At 44.5% G+C, this 16,476-nt stretch overlaps 1 protein-coding gene across 2 annotated transcripts in view; it reads left to right on the top strand.

The window, feature by feature from the left end:
• LOC126291694 (arylalkylamine N-acetyltransferase 1-like) overlaps nucleotides 1–16,476 on the top strand; it is a 254,764-nt gene that overhangs the window by 221,459 nt on the left and 16,829 nt on the right. For both annotated transcript variants that reach the window (XR_007551848.1, XM_049985323.1), the window contains exon 2: nucleotides 13,443–13,665. Coding sequence is in view for 1 of the 2 variants with exons in the window: in XM_049985323.1 (XP_049841280.1) it covers nucleotides 13,443–13,665 (223 nt within the window). In the remaining variant the exon portion in view is untranslated. The remainder of the gene's footprint in view (nucleotides 1–13,442; nucleotides 13,666–16,476) is intronic.

The following is a 16,476-nucleotide window of genomic DNA, read 5'->3' as shown; positions in this document are numbered from 1 at the left end:
TCGGGAGAAAATGTTTGTGTTGTCCTCATCATTTCTTCATCAATCAGGAAAAGTGGCGAAACTGAAGAGTGTAAAGATTGGAAATTTGTACAGGTGCTGATGACGACGCCGTTGAGCGTCCCACAAACCAAAATCATCGTCATCATCGAAATTATGAAGTAACTTTTAACGTATATATCTTTCAGAGTTTGCACAAACTTCGTCCAAAAATTAAGTTATCAATGGAATCACAGACGAATAAAACACGCATATTTCTGTGCAATGATCAACAAACTAACCAACCTATCACTAGAAAAAGCTGCGATACAAAAGGAACTAACAGTTCTACAATATATTAGCACAAAAATGACTATAACCCGAGGATAATCACTCATAAACACACCAAAAGCAGCACACAGTGACATCCATAAGCACATAAAACTACTAAAAAACTGACCAGTGAAAGAGAAACTGTTACACATACTTACAACATACCTAGAAAATATATCCTACATATTGCCTTACAGAAAAATATTGGAGTAAGATTAGTCTACCCAACCAAACATAACCTAAAACACAAATTCTCTCAGGAAAACAAAATTACCTGTCCACACAAATTCCAGGCATATATAAAATCAAATGTCAAGATTGCCATAAATTTTATATGAGACACACGGGAAGAAATTTCGGAATTAGATATCGGGAACACACGAGAAATAGCGAGACAAACGCGTCCACTTCCTTCAGTCACATGGAAACATAAAACAACGAAATAGACCACATAGAACGTGCAGGCTAATGCTAGTATTACACGTATACCGAAAGGACTAACTACGATTATCTTGGAAGAAACAGAAATTTATACGCTCGCATGTAACTATTGAAAGAGCATATTAAACGAACAAACTGATCTTAAACACAAACACTACATTGAAAATTTTATTGTGGTTCTTAATAAAGGTAACCGATAACCATACAGACCCGAAACATTTTGCAGGCAAAGATAACTTTAATAGCAACTATCAAATCAGTAATTCATAGAAACTCATAGATTAATAAATAAAAACAAACCCGTAACCATATAAAATCGCCGCTGCCGTGTCAAATGAAGCTGTCGTAAGCGCAAAAGCTACTGAACACAGCAAAAAGGCGATAACTAACAAAAAAACTCGTCTCCAATAACACTAACAACCGAGATACAGCAATGTAGCTCTCGCAACCATACAAGCACGCCATCTGTAAGACTTAGCAGTCAAATTATTAGACAGTGGGGGCACCAGTCGATGTTTTATGGAAATGAAAAACCGCTAGACCTACGTTCCAATGTGTAATCACCCAATATTGCCAACAGATACTTAACAATGTAAAAAGGCTAACATAGTCATGTATTATTCGCAGGCAGTCAGAGTCTCGTACAGATTCCCGTATGGAGGACATAGTGATAGACATACCTGGGGTTGTGAAGCAGCTGAATGCGTTGAAAATAAATGAACCGCCAGGTCCTGATGGAATTCCAATTCGGTTTTACAGAGAGTGCTCTACTGCATTGGCTCCTTACTTAGCTTGCACTTATCGCGAATCTCTTGCCCAACGTAAAGTCCCGAGCGACTGGAAAAAAGCGCAGATGACACTTCTACATAAGAAGGGTAGAAGGACGGATCCTCAAAATTACAGACCAATATCCCTAACATCGGTTTGTTGCAGGATTCTCTAACATATTCTCAGTTAGAATATAATGAATTTCTTGAGACAGAGAAGTTGCTGTCCATGCATCACCACGGCTTTAGAAAGCATCGCTCCTGCGAAACGCAACTCGCCCTTTCTTCACATGATATCTTGCGAACCGTAGATGAAGGGTATCAGACGGATGCCATATTCCTTGACTTCCGGAAAGCGTTTGACTCGGTGCCCCACTGCAGACTCCTAACTAAGCTACGAGCATATGGGATTGGTTCCCAAGTATGTGAGTGGCTCGAAGACTTCTTAAGTAATAGAACCCAGTACGTTGTCCTCGATGGTGAGTGTTCATCGGAGGCGAGGGTATCATCTGGAGTGTCTCAGGGAAGTGTGGTGCGTCCGCTATTGTTTTCTATCTACATAAACGATCTTTTGGATAGGGTGGATAGAAATGTGCCGCTGTTTGCTGATGACGCTGTGGTGTACGGGAAGGTGTCGTCGTTGAGTGACTGTAGGAGGGTACAACATGACTTGGACAGGATTTGTGATTGGTGTAAAGAATGGCAGCTAACTCTAAATATAGACAAATGTAAATTAATGCAGATGAATAGGAATAATAATCAGGTAATATTTGAATACTCCATTAGTAGTGTAGCGCTTGTTACAGTCACGTCGATTAAATATTTGGGCGTAACATTGCAGAGCGATATGAAGTGGGACAAGCATGTAATGGCAGTTGTGGGGAAGGCGGATGGTCGTCTTCGGTTCGTTGGTAGAATTTTGGCAAGATGTGCTTCATCTGTGAAGGAGACCGCTTATAAAACTCTAATACGACCTATTCTTGAGTACTGATCGGGCGTTTGGGATCCCTATAAGGTCGGATTCAGGGAGGACATAGAAGCAATTCAGAGGCGGGTTTCTAGATTTGTTAGTGGTAGGTTTGATCGTCACGCGAGTGTTACGGAATTGCTTCATGAACTCGGGTTGGAGTCTCTGGAGGAAAGGAGGCGTTCTTTTCGTGAATCGCTACTGAGGAAATTTAGAGAACCAGCATTTGAGGCTGAATGCAGTACAATTTTACTGCCGCCAACTTACATTTCACGGAAAGACTACAAAGATAAGGGAAATTAGGGCTCGTACAGAGGTATATAAGCAGTCGTTTTTCCCTCGTTCTGTTTGGGAGTGGGAGAGAAGATGCTAGTTGTGTTACGTGGTACCCTCTGCCACGCACCGTATAGTGGATTGCGGAGTATGTATGTAGATGTAGATGTAAAACGGTACTGTAGAATAAATAGGCCTATCGCAAACCAAACAATGAAGCACTAAATACATTAAACATGCGGCGAATTTGGATTTCACTTCTTGTAATGTCTCTGGAAGATACATATCGCGCTGTGGACCCTCAGGAGAGGTAAAGGCACGAGAAGCGCACCTCTCACGCTACGCTTAATAATGGAAGCAGGGTTCAAGAAAAATCGCGACGCGCTGTTGGCATTTGCCGACCTAGAAAATCCTTAAAAAAATAGTAGTAACCCAAAGGGTAAAACGGGTAATACATAATTTGTACAGGAACCAACATGGAAAAATAAGAGTGGACGACCAAGCAGGAAGTGTTCGGATTAAAAAGGGTGTAAGACAGTGATGTAGTCTTTCGCTCCTACTATTCAGCCTGTACATTGAAGAAGAAATGGATATAGAAGAAAGGCTCAAAAGTGCGATTCTAATTCACCGTGAGGATATTAGTGATCCGATTGGCTGATGACACTGCTATTATGAGTGATAGTGAAGAAGAATTACATGATCTGCTGTATAATGAGTACAGAGTGTGGAATGAGAATAAATCGAAGAAAGACCGATGTAATGAGAAGTAGTAGAACTGAGAACCGCGAGAACTTAACATCGGTATTGATGGTCACGAAGTAGATGAAGTTAAGGAATTCTGCTGCCTAGGCAGTAAAATAACCATTGACGGACGGAGAAAGGAGCACATCAGAAGCAGACTAGCAATGGCAAAAAGGACATTCCTGGCCAAGACAAGCATACTAATACCAAATACCGTCGTGAAGGTAAATAGAAATTACGGGACCTGTTGGATGGAATGAACAGTCTAAGTATTGCAAAATAAGGACTGAGAGTAAACCGGAAGTAGCAGAATGAGAAGTAGCAGAAATGAGGATATCGAGAAGCTTCAGTACTGAGGATCGCGAAGTAGGCGGAGTTGAGGAATTTTGCTACCTTGAAAGCAAAATTAACCATGTCAGACGGAGCAAGAACGACATAAAAAACATACTTACACTGGCAAAAAGAGCTTTCCTTGCCAAAAAAAAATTCTACTGGTGACAAACACAGGCCTTAATTTGAGGAAGAAGTTTCTGAGAATGTAAGTCTTGAGCACCGCATTGCATGATAGCGATGCAGGGACTGCGGGAAAAGGAGAACAGAAGAGAATCTGAGCATTTGAGATGTGGTGCTACAGAGGAATGTTGAATGTCAGGTGGAGTGGAGAGATAAGGTTCTACGCAGAATCGGCGAAGAGAAGAACGTATGGAAAACACTGACAAGAAGAAGCGACAGGGTGGGAAGGGATGTGTTAAGATATCAGGATTTAACCTCCATGGCCCTAGAGGGAAAAAGTTGTAGGGGAAGGCAGTGATTATTGTTTATTTTCTTGCTTGTAAATCCGTGCCCATACAGTCATCTCAACACTGGAAATATGATTCCGTAGTTCGTCTGGACAATGCAGAGTATACTTTAAGTCGTACGCTGGTACGAAATTGCATAGGCTTTACAAAGGACAGATTCCGATATAAAAGAAATCTTACATCCAGAGTATACTGAAATGAATAAAGAAGAGGAAAATGTAACACTGGACACGTAGAAGAGCCCTACTGTTAACACAACAGAAAAATGATAAAATGCCATTGGTACACATTTGGGATATTCCTATTTAAATTTATATTAATAACTATATATCTAAATTAACAACAAAATGTCCTTTTGTATGTCCTGTAAGAACTGCTTCAAAAACTGCAAAATAGTTTAAAACTTGTGCAAGTCTGTAAGTACCATCTGAACAGAGCATGGGAACAGTATACAATAACCATATTCGTGTATCACAGCTATCGTCTAGGTACACCACTATTCAGACTCATACGTATAGGAAGAACACAGTGACATACATTCACAGGCTGAGTGTTCCACGTCCTCCTGAGCAGCACTTGGAGACATAGTGAGTTAATTGTACTTTGGTCTTCTCTTGGGATTCTTATTACAAAGATCGCTAGATTAGTAGCGCAGGGAGCTCTACCGGGATTTCGCACTGGTAACGAACTCGTACTGTATTTTATACGTTGCTGTATCAAGGCAGAGACTGGAATACATCTGGCAAATAATTTAAGACGAAAGGTGTAGGAATGAAGAGGTTGGCACAGGAGGTGAATTCACGGTGGGCCGCATGAAACCGGTGAGAAACCTCATTTATATACTAAAGCGCCAAAGAAACTGGTATAAGCATGCCTATTCAAATACAGACGTAAGTAAATAGGCATAATACGGGGCTGTGGTCGACAACATCTAAATAAGACAACTATCTGGCGCAATTGTTAGATCGGTTACTGCTGCTACAATAGCAGGTTATCAAGATTTAAGTCATGGGACGATGTGACGATGCACACAGCATTTCCGAGGTACCGATGAAGTGGGAATTTTCCCTTACGACTACTTCAGGAGTGTACCGTGAATATCAGGTATCAGGTAAAAAATCGTGTCTCCGACATCGCTACGAGTAGAAAAATATACTGCAAGAACGAGACCAACGACGACGGAAGAGAATCATTCAACATGACGTAAGTGCAACCCTTGTGCAAATTGGTGCAGATTTCAGTGCTGCGCCATCAACAAGTGTCATGTTCAACGAATCATCATCGATATGGGCTTTCGGAGCCAAAGGACCACTCTTGTAGTCTTGATGACTGCACATCGCAAAGCTTTACGCCTCGCCTGGGCCCGTCAACACCGACATTGGTCTGTTGATGACTGGAAACAAATTACCTGGTCGGACGAGCCTCATTTAAAATTGTGTCGAGCAGATGGACGCGTACTGTTATGCAGACCACCTCATGAATGCATAGACGCTGCATGCCAGCGGGTGACTGTTCAAGCTGGTGGAGGCTCTGTAACGGTGTGGGGCGTGTGCAGTTGGGGTGATATGGGACCCCTGATACGTCTAGATCCGACTGACAGGTGACACGTACGTAAGCATCCTGTCTGATCTCCTACATCCACTCATGCCCATTGTACATTGCGACAGACTCGGCCAATTCCAGCAGGACAATGCAAACGCCCCACACGTGCAGAATTGCTACAGAGTGTCTCCAGGAACACTCCTCTGAGTTTAAACACTGCCGCTGACCACGAAACTCCACGGACATGAGCATTATAGAGCACATCTGGGATGCCTTGCAACAAGCTGTTCAGAAGAGATCTCCATCCGTCGTACTTTTACGGATTTATGGACAACGCTGCAGGATTCCCGGTTTCAGTTCCCTTCAGCACTATTTCAGACATTAGTCGTGTCCATGCCATGTCGTGTTGCGGCACTTTTGCGTGCTCGAGGGTTGGGGGTGGGGGGGGGGGGGGGCTACATGATGTTAGGCTGGTGTTCCAGTGTTTTTGGCTCTTCAGTATATATACACGGAGGGTGGGGGGGCGGGGAGGGGGAATATGTGCGTGTGTGGGTGTGTTTAACAGTACTCTAAAAAACATCCTTATCGGCAGGGACCAGTAACGGACTCCATGTTTTGTCAATGACGATCGATTTCGAACCCAATAGTAGTTTCGTGTGTCAGAACCTGCAGGTCCATCCGAACCGGTTTTCGAGAGGCAACTGCGAAATGAGCTGTATGCAACGCAGGTCTGGAGTCAGGTACCTGGAAGGAGGCCAGTGTTCGTCCCAGCTCCACGTAAATGTCCTCCATGCTTCGTGCACCTTGTGTTGTTTTGCTTCCAAGGTAGCTGAATTTCGTAACTTCGTCTGCTTATTGATCGTGTAGGGATCGTATACACCAACAAAAAAAGCACTCTTCATACACGGTGTGGTGATGGGCAAGACCGACCATGACACCTGTATTCTGCTATATCGTCACGTCTCCACGGCCATCCATACCACTGCCTCGGTTCCGGCCAATCGACTCGCACATAAGCACCATTTCACTGCCATGACGTCGACGATGGGTTGTCGTATGACCCCTGGTACCAGCTTCTCGCCATTCACTGCACTCGATAGTTGACTAGTGTACTCTTTTCTGATGGATGACGAATACACTACTGCCCATTAAAATTGCTACACCAAGAAGAAATGCAGATGATAAACGGGTATTCATTGGACAAAAATATTATATTAGAACTGACATGTGATTACATTTTTACGGAATTTGGGTGCATAGAACCTGAGAAATCAGTACCCAGAACAACGTCCTTTGGCCGTAAAAACGGCCTTGATACGCCTGGGCATTGAGTCAAACAAAGTTTGGATGGCGTGTACAGGTACAGCTGCCCATGCAGCTTCAACACGATACCACAGTTCATCAAGAGTAGTGACTGGCGTATTGTGACGAGCCAGTTGCTGGGCCACCATTGACCAGACGTTTTCAATTCGTAAGAGATCTAGAGAATGTGCTGGCCAGGGCAGCAGTCGAACATTTTCTGTATCCAGAAATGCCCGTACAGGACCTGCGTCATACGGTCGTGCATTATTCTGCTGAAATGTAGGGTTCGCAGGGATCAAATTAAGGGTAAAGCCACGAGTCATAACCCATCTGAAACGTAACGTCCACTGTTCAAAGTGCCATCAGTGCGAACAAGAGGTGACCGAGACGTGTAACCAGTTGCACCCCATACCATCACGCCGGGTGATACGCCAGTATGGCGATGACGAATACACGCTTCCAATGTGCGTTCACCGCGATGTCGCCTAACACGAATGCGACCATCATGATGCTGTAAATAGAACCTGGATTCATCCGAAAAATAACGTTTTGCCATTCGTGCACACAGGTTCGTCATTGAGTACACCATCGCAGGTGCTCCTGTCTGTGATGCAGCGTCAAGGGTAACTGCAGCCATGGTCTCCTAGTTGCTGCAAACGTCGTCGAGCTGTTCGTGCAGATGGTTGTTGTCTTGCAAACGTCTCCATGTGTTGACTCAGGGATCAAGACGTGGCTGCAAGATTCGCTACAGCCATGCGGATAAGATGCCTGTCATCTCGACTGCTAGTGACACGAGGCCGTTGGGATCCAGGACTGCGTTCCGTACTACCCTCCTGAACCCACCGATTCCATATTCTGCTAACAGTCATTGGATCTCGACCAACGCGAGCAGCAATGTCGCGATACGATAAACTGCAATCGCGATAGGCTACAATCCGACCTTTATCAAAGTCGGAAACGTGATGGTACGCATTTCTCCTTCTTACACGAGGCATCACAACAACGTTTCTCCAGGCAACGCCGGTCAACTCTTGTTTGTGTATGAGAAATCGGCTGGAAACCTTCCTCATGTCAGCACGTTGTAGGTGTCGCCACCGGCGCCAACCTTGTGTGAATGCTCTGAAAAACTAATCATTTGCGTATTACAGCATCTTCATCCTATAGGTTAAATTTCGCATCTGTAGCACGTCATCTTCGTAGTGTGGCAATTTTAATTGCCAGTAGTGTATTTTTCGCGTTAGATTACATTTGCATTCCTTATGACAGAATTTAACTGCGTTACAAAATCAGTGGGTCGGCTGGACGGTGTTACGTTTACAGAAAAACAGTCGTCGGCGCAGTGTGCTTGGTTGGTTGCTAACCGCAGGTAGGAGAGACAGTTAAGTGGTCGAGGGAGGGGGGGGGGGGGGGGCGGGGAGTAGTTATCCGCAGCTTGTGAACGCCGTCCCTCAAGGTCACGATCTAATACAAGGTCACCGACGGCTTTCAGGGTCGAATCAAGTCTGTCGCAGTCTGTCTGCAGTAAAGATATTCACAGAGCCTCCACACAGACACAAAAGTCTCAGCTGTGGACTACAATCTGACTGCTCTTCCATCTTGTGTGGTGTTATTCTGTAGAAGCCTCCGCTCATTTTCGCAATCTCTGATCGATTACGAGTAATTAGGGTAAAGCCAGAACACCCGCCCCAGATTTCTTAACCCTTCGAGTACCAAAGCTTTCTGTTCGAAACCACCATATGTAGGAATTCCCAGTGACGTGTATAAATATATACCGTATGTTTGAAAAAGAACTCCCTAGTTTTAATGTGTCCTGGAATCTCTACAAAGTGACATACAGGGTGAAAAGTATTTAAACCGACGAACTCTGGGAGTTTGTAGGGGAAATCAAAACAAATATTTTTCCCTTATGTCATTTTTTCCTACGAGAATTATTTAAGCCGTTGGAGGCAGTATTACGCTCTTCAGTTGATGGAGGCCGTATTACGATCTTCAGTTGTTACAGAGCGTATTACGCTCTTCAGTTGAAGCAACTGCTGTCCACCAGTGTAGTAGTGCATTGTCTAATGGAGCGATACACCTGGAGTGAGTACACTGATATGGTTGGTGCGTGCTACGTAGCGCACCACAACGGACGAGCTGCACAGCGGGTTTATCAACAACAATATCCTAATCGCCGTATCCAGCATCATACGACTTTTGCTGCTGTGTACCAACATCTGCTGGAGACCGGGTCATTTAGCAGATTACCTGCAAAGGGACGCCTTCGCACGGCAAGAACGCTGAAATTTGAGGAAGCTGTCTTGCAGCATGTGGAGTGGGATCCTTCAATCAGCACTTGTGAAATTGCACGTAACATGTGGACGAACCAGACGAATGTAAGAACAGTCCTTTGAGAGCAGTTTTTACGTCCATTTCACTTACAGCGTGTCCACAACATGGAGCCAGTTGATTATCCACCCAGAGCACAGTTTTCGTGGTGGTACCTGGAACAGTGTGAAATGTATCCTACTTTTCTATCCTCTGTGTTATTTACCTATGAATCAACGTTCGGGCGTGATAGGGTCTTCAACATGCACAATTCGCTTGTTTGGAGTGAGGATAACCCCCATGCCACAGTTACTAGCGCTCATCAAGTGCGGTTCTTCGTTAATGTGTGGGTCGGTGTTGTTAGAGACGATTTCATTGGGCCGTATGTGCTACCTAGTCTCTTGGTCATAAAAAAAAATGGAGAAGTGTTGGTTTAATTAATTTGCTGCCAGAGAAATCTTCCTCTACTGGTTTAAATACTCCTCATAGGAAAAATGACATTAGGGAAAGATATTTGTTGTGATATCCCTACAACCTCCCAGAGTTTGTCGGTTTAAAGTCTTTCGAACCTGTAGACTATTCTAGTTCGTGGTGTTTGATTCATCAACTCTCCAAGTTTGACTCCCCTGCAGTTGGCAGATCTGCGTGACCTTGAGACGCCACCAGCACTTTTTTTTCCCTCTGTTCCCTCAGTTCACTCCAGGCGTTCATGCAGCGCAGTGCGGAGCAACTCAGCAACAATGTGTACTCTGCAACAGAAAGCGCAGTGTGTTATTTGGCACGTGAAAACTGAATCAGACACAACAGTGCAACGTAATTTTAAACGTCAGTATTGTGGTGAACTACCTACAGCAAAAACTATCAGTCAATGGCTAAAGTTTTTCATGGAAACCGGTAGCAGCCCGGTAGACTGAGAACTGAAGATGTTAAATAGATCCGTATTTCGAGGGTTCGGAGCCTGACGTAGTCTACAATAATGAATGTCTTAAGGTACTGTGTATGATGTTGTGTGCAAAAGACTTAACGTTGTGTGCCTATAAATTGCAACTGGTACATGAAATAAAACCTACTGATAAAATCGAAAGGTATGAGTTTGCTGTTGACAGTGCGACACCCCACACGTCCAGAATAGCTACAGAGTGGCTCCAGGAACACTCATCTGAGTTTAAACACTTCCGCTGGCAGCCGAACTCAACAGACATGAACATTAATGAGCAGATCTGGGACGCCTTGCAACGTGCTCTTCAGAAGAGATCTCCACCCTCTCCTCCTCTTACGGATTTATGGACAACGCTGCAGGATTCATGATGTCAGTTCCCTCCAGCACTACTGCAGACATTAGTCGAGTCCATGCTACGTCGCACTGCTCCACTTCTGCGGGCTCGCAGGGGCCCTACACGATATTAGGCAGGTATACAAGTTTCTTTAGCTCTTCAGGTACAAAGGGCCGTGTAATCTATGGATTATTTATGTTCTATATAGTTATCCTCCCGCTGTTACATAGAAATAAACACTATTTGGCCGGCCGGAGTGGCCGAGCGGTTCTAGGCGCTACAGTCTGGAACCGCTCGACCACTACGGTCGCAGGTTGGAATCCTGCCTCGGGCATGGATGTGTGTGATGTCTTTAGGTTAGTTAGATTTAAGTGGTTCTAAGTTCTGGGGGACTGTTGACCTCAGAGGTTAAGTGCCATAGTGCTCAGAGCCATTTTGAAATAATTAGTATTTGTAGCAAAATTGAAATTGTCATTGTTTAATTAAGATTATATTCGAAAATTGTTGTTTCGCACTGTGATACAGAGAGGTATTGTAGTAAAAATCAAAAGGAATACAGAGTAGCGCTAAAAACACCAATTCCCGAAAAAGAATAAAGGTAGCGTTAAGCAAAACACAAAAACATGTTTCTGTTATCCACAAATAACATTTGCACTTATCAATAGTAACAGGAAGCTCCTGTCTTTGATGTTTGTGAGGAACGTTCCATTGAGCACAAAATAACAACAATAATTGCGTAAATTTTTTTATATTTCAGCAAGTAAAGTGCATTTGCGTCAAAAGTGATTGTTTTGGTTACATAAAAGCACAGAAGTTACGTCGTCGACTAATTTTTATTGCTTATAAAATGCAATTTATATTTTTTAAGGGTTTAGCTCTGAGCACTATTGGACTTAACATCTGAGGTCATCATTCCCCTATAACTTAGAACTACTTAAACCTAACTAACCTAAGGACATCACACATTTTCGTGCCCGAGGCAGTATTCGAACCTGCGACCATAGCAGTCGCGCAGTTCCGGACTGGAGCGCTTTAAGGATTTATCAGAATGGACTAACACTAGCGACGTGCGGGATAAACTATGTACAAAACAGCAAACAACGGCAAGTCTTCGCCTCCCAGTTTTTCGTTGAGACATTCATTTATGTTTCTTTCCCTACCGGTGCTACCAATACTCCCAGTAATCCTACAATTTACTACATCATATATGTACTCTAATAAAACTACCGAACCGTAGTTTTGGTAGATTGCCACTCTACTCTCGAATGACCTTGTTGATGCTTCTCCACTCTCAATTCTGCCCCACCTGTCTTCCCGTTCTGTAGCGACGTCACCACTTCTCTTGATATCTAGAGGTAAATTCGGCACTATATATAACTGTTCTGGTACTTGTGATCATTCTATGTGAAATATCAGCGTTTCGCCTCAAATGTTTATTTTTAGGGGAGGGAGGGAGGGTAGGAGGTATTAAGGCCCCTTTATTCCACCCCGCTCCCAATCCTTGAATTAGCTTGTGGATATCGACTATGTTTTTACGGATGGCTCGAAACAAGGGCATTCCGTTGGTTGCTCTGTTGTTTTTACGCATCTTGTCCTCAAGGTCCGACTGCCTCAGACTTTTACTGTCTTTGATGCAGAATTATCTGCGATCTTGAGGGCACTGGAGCAGATGAGACATTCTTCCTTTCATAAATTTCTTGTCTGTTCCGATTCACTAAGTGCCGTTCACTCTTTGCAACGTTTGTATCCAGCAGGTAAAATAGTCCAGACCATCCAGGATGCCCTCCCTACTCCACCTACAGCGATTGGAGAAGGTGATGGCTTTCTGCTGGGTTCCGTGGCATGTCGGCATTGCTGGGAATGAAAGGGCAGATCTCGCAGCCAAGGAGGCGTGTCTCGATCCACAAGTATCTCAATCTGCTATGCCCCTGCACGCACTCACCTTGCTGTTGAGCTCACGAGTCATGCGTCGGTGGGAGGATGAGTGGCTGGAAGTGACTGACAATGAGCTCCGCATACTCAAGCCCACAACGCGTGTGTGGTGTACTTCCTTCCAGCCCCGTCGACGGGACGAGGTTCTCCTCACTCGGCTTCGGATAGGCCACAGCCCTATGACGCACGGCTTCCTGCTCCGGCGGAAGGACCCTCCAATGTGTAGTGGTTGTGGCGTCCAGGTCACTGTGCACCACGTTTTATTGGATTGCGTTTTGTTTTCTGACCAGCGGGCCGCGGCTGACTTTTCAGCGGACCTGCGATCTCTTTTAGGCAACACTCGGACGGTTAAAGTTTTAAAGTTCTGTACCATGTCATATGTTTCTACAAAGATTTTAGGAAGAGGATCTTAATTTGCTCGCTGTGTGACAAGCTCACCCTATTTTATGCAAGTGGCCAGCCAATGACAATTTATTGTGGCATTCTTGTTGCTACGTTTTCCCATTCCTTACGTTCTACTTTCTTATGTCGCTTTTTCTTTCTTTTCCTGCTTTCTTTGCGTGTGTGTTTCAGTTTTATTAGGGACTGTCCACATTCGTACCCTTTAATGTGTGTCAGAGCGCTGATGACCTCGACGTTGAGCGCCCATAAGCCCCAACACATACACACACACACACACACACACACACACACACACACACACACACACACACACTATGTCCTGGCAATAATGTCGAAACCTGTTTTTACTACCGGAAATTAACGTGAGGTTTTTTTTTATGTACAGCTGGAGTCGCCGCCGACGACGCCCATGTCCGCCACAGCCCCCGCCGCCCCCATGAGCTACGAGATCCGCCCCCTGACGCAACAGGATGGCCCCCGCATGATCTCGTTCCTGCGGCGCCTCTTCTTCCGTGACGAACCGCTCAACGTGGCGGTGCAGCTGGTGCAGCCGGGAGAAGAGACGTGCCGCGAGCTGGAGGAGTACTGCCTCTCCTCGCTGCCCGACGGTAAGAAAACATCTTCTGTCTAACTACCCGCCTACCAACCAACTCAGTAGCTCGCCTCTCTATCGGCAGATCGGCCACGTATGCCGCTGAGCGCCTGCCATCTCTGTGGAGTGACAACCCGCCGCACACAATCGTCGTGTGGGTTGTCTGAACTAAAGGGATTCGCATCAGTTTGTGACAGTTGCGTAGCGGACGAAAGGATAGAACTGACAATTTCTTTTTTTTTATGGTTTCACACACGTACTACCACGTCGTGGATGGACTTTCTAGGTGTAAAAACGTGAAAGAGTAATTACCACTTTATTTCTGCTTGAGAAGGGTATTGGGCACTATGTCGTACAACCTCTGCAAGCTCTGGTTACTTTATTGCATTTCATGTTACATACTGTTTAATTAATTTTACATATCTGACAAACAAAGTTACATTACTAGCATGAGATTTTCACTCTGCAGCGGAGTGTGCGCTGATATGAAACTTCCTGGCAGATTAAAACTGTGTGCCGGACCGAGACATCATGAGAGAGCAGGTCACTCCCGACGTCCGTGGCGAGTTCCACCTTTGCAACCACGACACCATGCTATGCGGTACAGATGGGCCCAGAAATATGCCGAATGGACCGCAGAGGGTTGGAATCATGTTCTCTTCACCGATGAATGTCGCATATGCCTTCAACAATCGTCGGAGACGTGTTGGGAGGCAACCTGGTCTTGCTGAACGCCTTAAACGCACTGTTCAACGAGTGCACCCAGGTGGAGGTGCCGTGCTGTTTTGGGGTGGCATTATGTGCGACCGACGTACGCCGCTATTGGTCGTGGAAGGTGTCACAACGGCTGTACGATACGTGAATGCCATATCGGCAGCATATTGACGAGCTTGAGAACGAATTACTTCAGGATAACGACATCGTTCGTCAGACCCACGAACCACTCAGAGGGATCTACGCTGAATTGCCGTTGAGTAGTGAGATAATCTGGAACAACAGTTCCTTGATGAACTTGTGGATAGTATGCATCTACGCAAGAGGACGTGCCGCTGGGTATTAGAGGTACCGATGTGTACAGCAATCTGGACCACTACCTCTATAGGTCTCGTTGTATGGTGATACAACGTGGAATGTGTTGTTTTCATGAGCAATAAAAATGGCGGAAATGATGTTATGTTGATCTCTATTCCAGTTTTCTGCACAGGTTCCGGAACTCCCGGAACAGAGGTGATGCAAAACGTTTTTTGATGTTTGTATAGAAGTTTTATTCGGTCCAGGTGGCGTGTACGAATAGCCGAAGCAGTTAAGGCTTCTGCTCGATAAGTGGGAGATCCGTGTCCGAGTCCTGGACCAGTACAAATTTTCTCGAATTACAAATGAAATCTGCAGCCGATGTCGCCCGGTATACCGAATGTCGAAGTAACTGAGATGCGAGGGCATTTCGTAAAGTAAAGATACAATGGCTTGCAGTCCTTAAATAGAACATTTATTTAGACAACGTCAGTTACTTCTTATTAACTGGATTATTTGTCATTTTCCGACACAATCACCCCCGTTATCCAAACGTTTGTTAAGTCGGTGCACAAGCTTTTGCATCCCACAGTCATAGAAGGTTGCCGACTGTTGTCGGAACCACATTTCAACTTCATCTTTGATCAAGATTTTAAACATGGCTGCAACAGCAACTGTTGAAATTCTTCACGATAAAGGACGACAGCCAAAACAGTTGCAGGATAAAAATTTATTAAAATTCTTGACCAAGTTTTCGGTACATATAAATATACCATCATCAGAAGTAAAAAATCTAAAAATACATCATGCAATGGCTCAATTGTTTTATTAATCTCCATTGTATGATGTAATTTTAGATTTTTTACTTCTGATGAAGGTATATTTATATGTAACGAAACCTAAGTCAAAAATTTTAATAAATTTTTATTCTGCAACTGTTTTGGCTGTCGTACTTTATCGTGAAACATCTTTGATCTCTTCATCGTCGTGGAATGATTTTCCACCAAGATGTGACTTCAGGCAACGGAAGACACGGAAGTCGGTGGGCGCAAGGTCCGGGCTGTATGGCGGATGGTCCACTACGTTCCATTTGAATTGTTTGAGTAGTGCTTTGGTTACAAGCGCTGTGTGAGGCCGAGCGTTGTCGTGAAGCAAGCGGACTCCACTTGTCAGCATTCCCCTGTGTTTGTTTTGAATTGCCCTTCGAAGACGTTTCAAAGTCTGTCAATATGCAGCAGCATTAATTGTCGTTCCAGGAGACATAAATTCCAACAGAAGAATGCCTTGTCTGTCCCAAAAAACACAAGCCATTAGTTTCTCCTCTGAAATCGACGTTTTTCATTTCTTGGCTTTTGATGAATTCGAATGGTGCCATTGCATTGATTGTTGCTTGGATTCAGGTGTATGGTGATAAACCCACGTCTCGTCACCTATCACAATGTGATCAAGGAACTCATCTCGTGCTTCAGCATAGCGTGTGAGGAATTCGAGTGCAAAGCCCATCCTTTTCTTTTTGTGTTCATCTGTTAACAGTTTTGGAACCGAGCGCGCACACAATTTCCTGTACCCTAACTTGACAGTCAGAATGTCATAAAGAGTTGTCATTGACACGTCCGGTATGATCTGATGCAATTCTTTCAATGTGAGATGTCTATTCGCACGAATTGCTTCCTTCGCAGAAGGGCATCAGAGATCACAGATGGCCGACCTGTTCTTTGTTCGTCATGACCATCAGTCTTACCTTCAAAGAAATGACGACGCCATTTCGTTACATTTTGTCTATGCATAATGTTCCCATAAACAGAAAGAATATCTT

The sequence above is a fragment of the Schistocerca gregaria genome, chromosome 9, assembly GCF_023897955.1.
Source record: "Schistocerca gregaria isolate iqSchGreg1 chromosome 9, iqSchGreg1.2, whole genome shotgun sequence".
NCBI lineage: Eukaryota > Metazoa > Arthropoda > Insecta > Orthoptera > Acrididae > Schistocerca > Schistocerca gregaria.
This window is presented reverse-complemented; position numbering and strand designations above follow the sequence as displayed.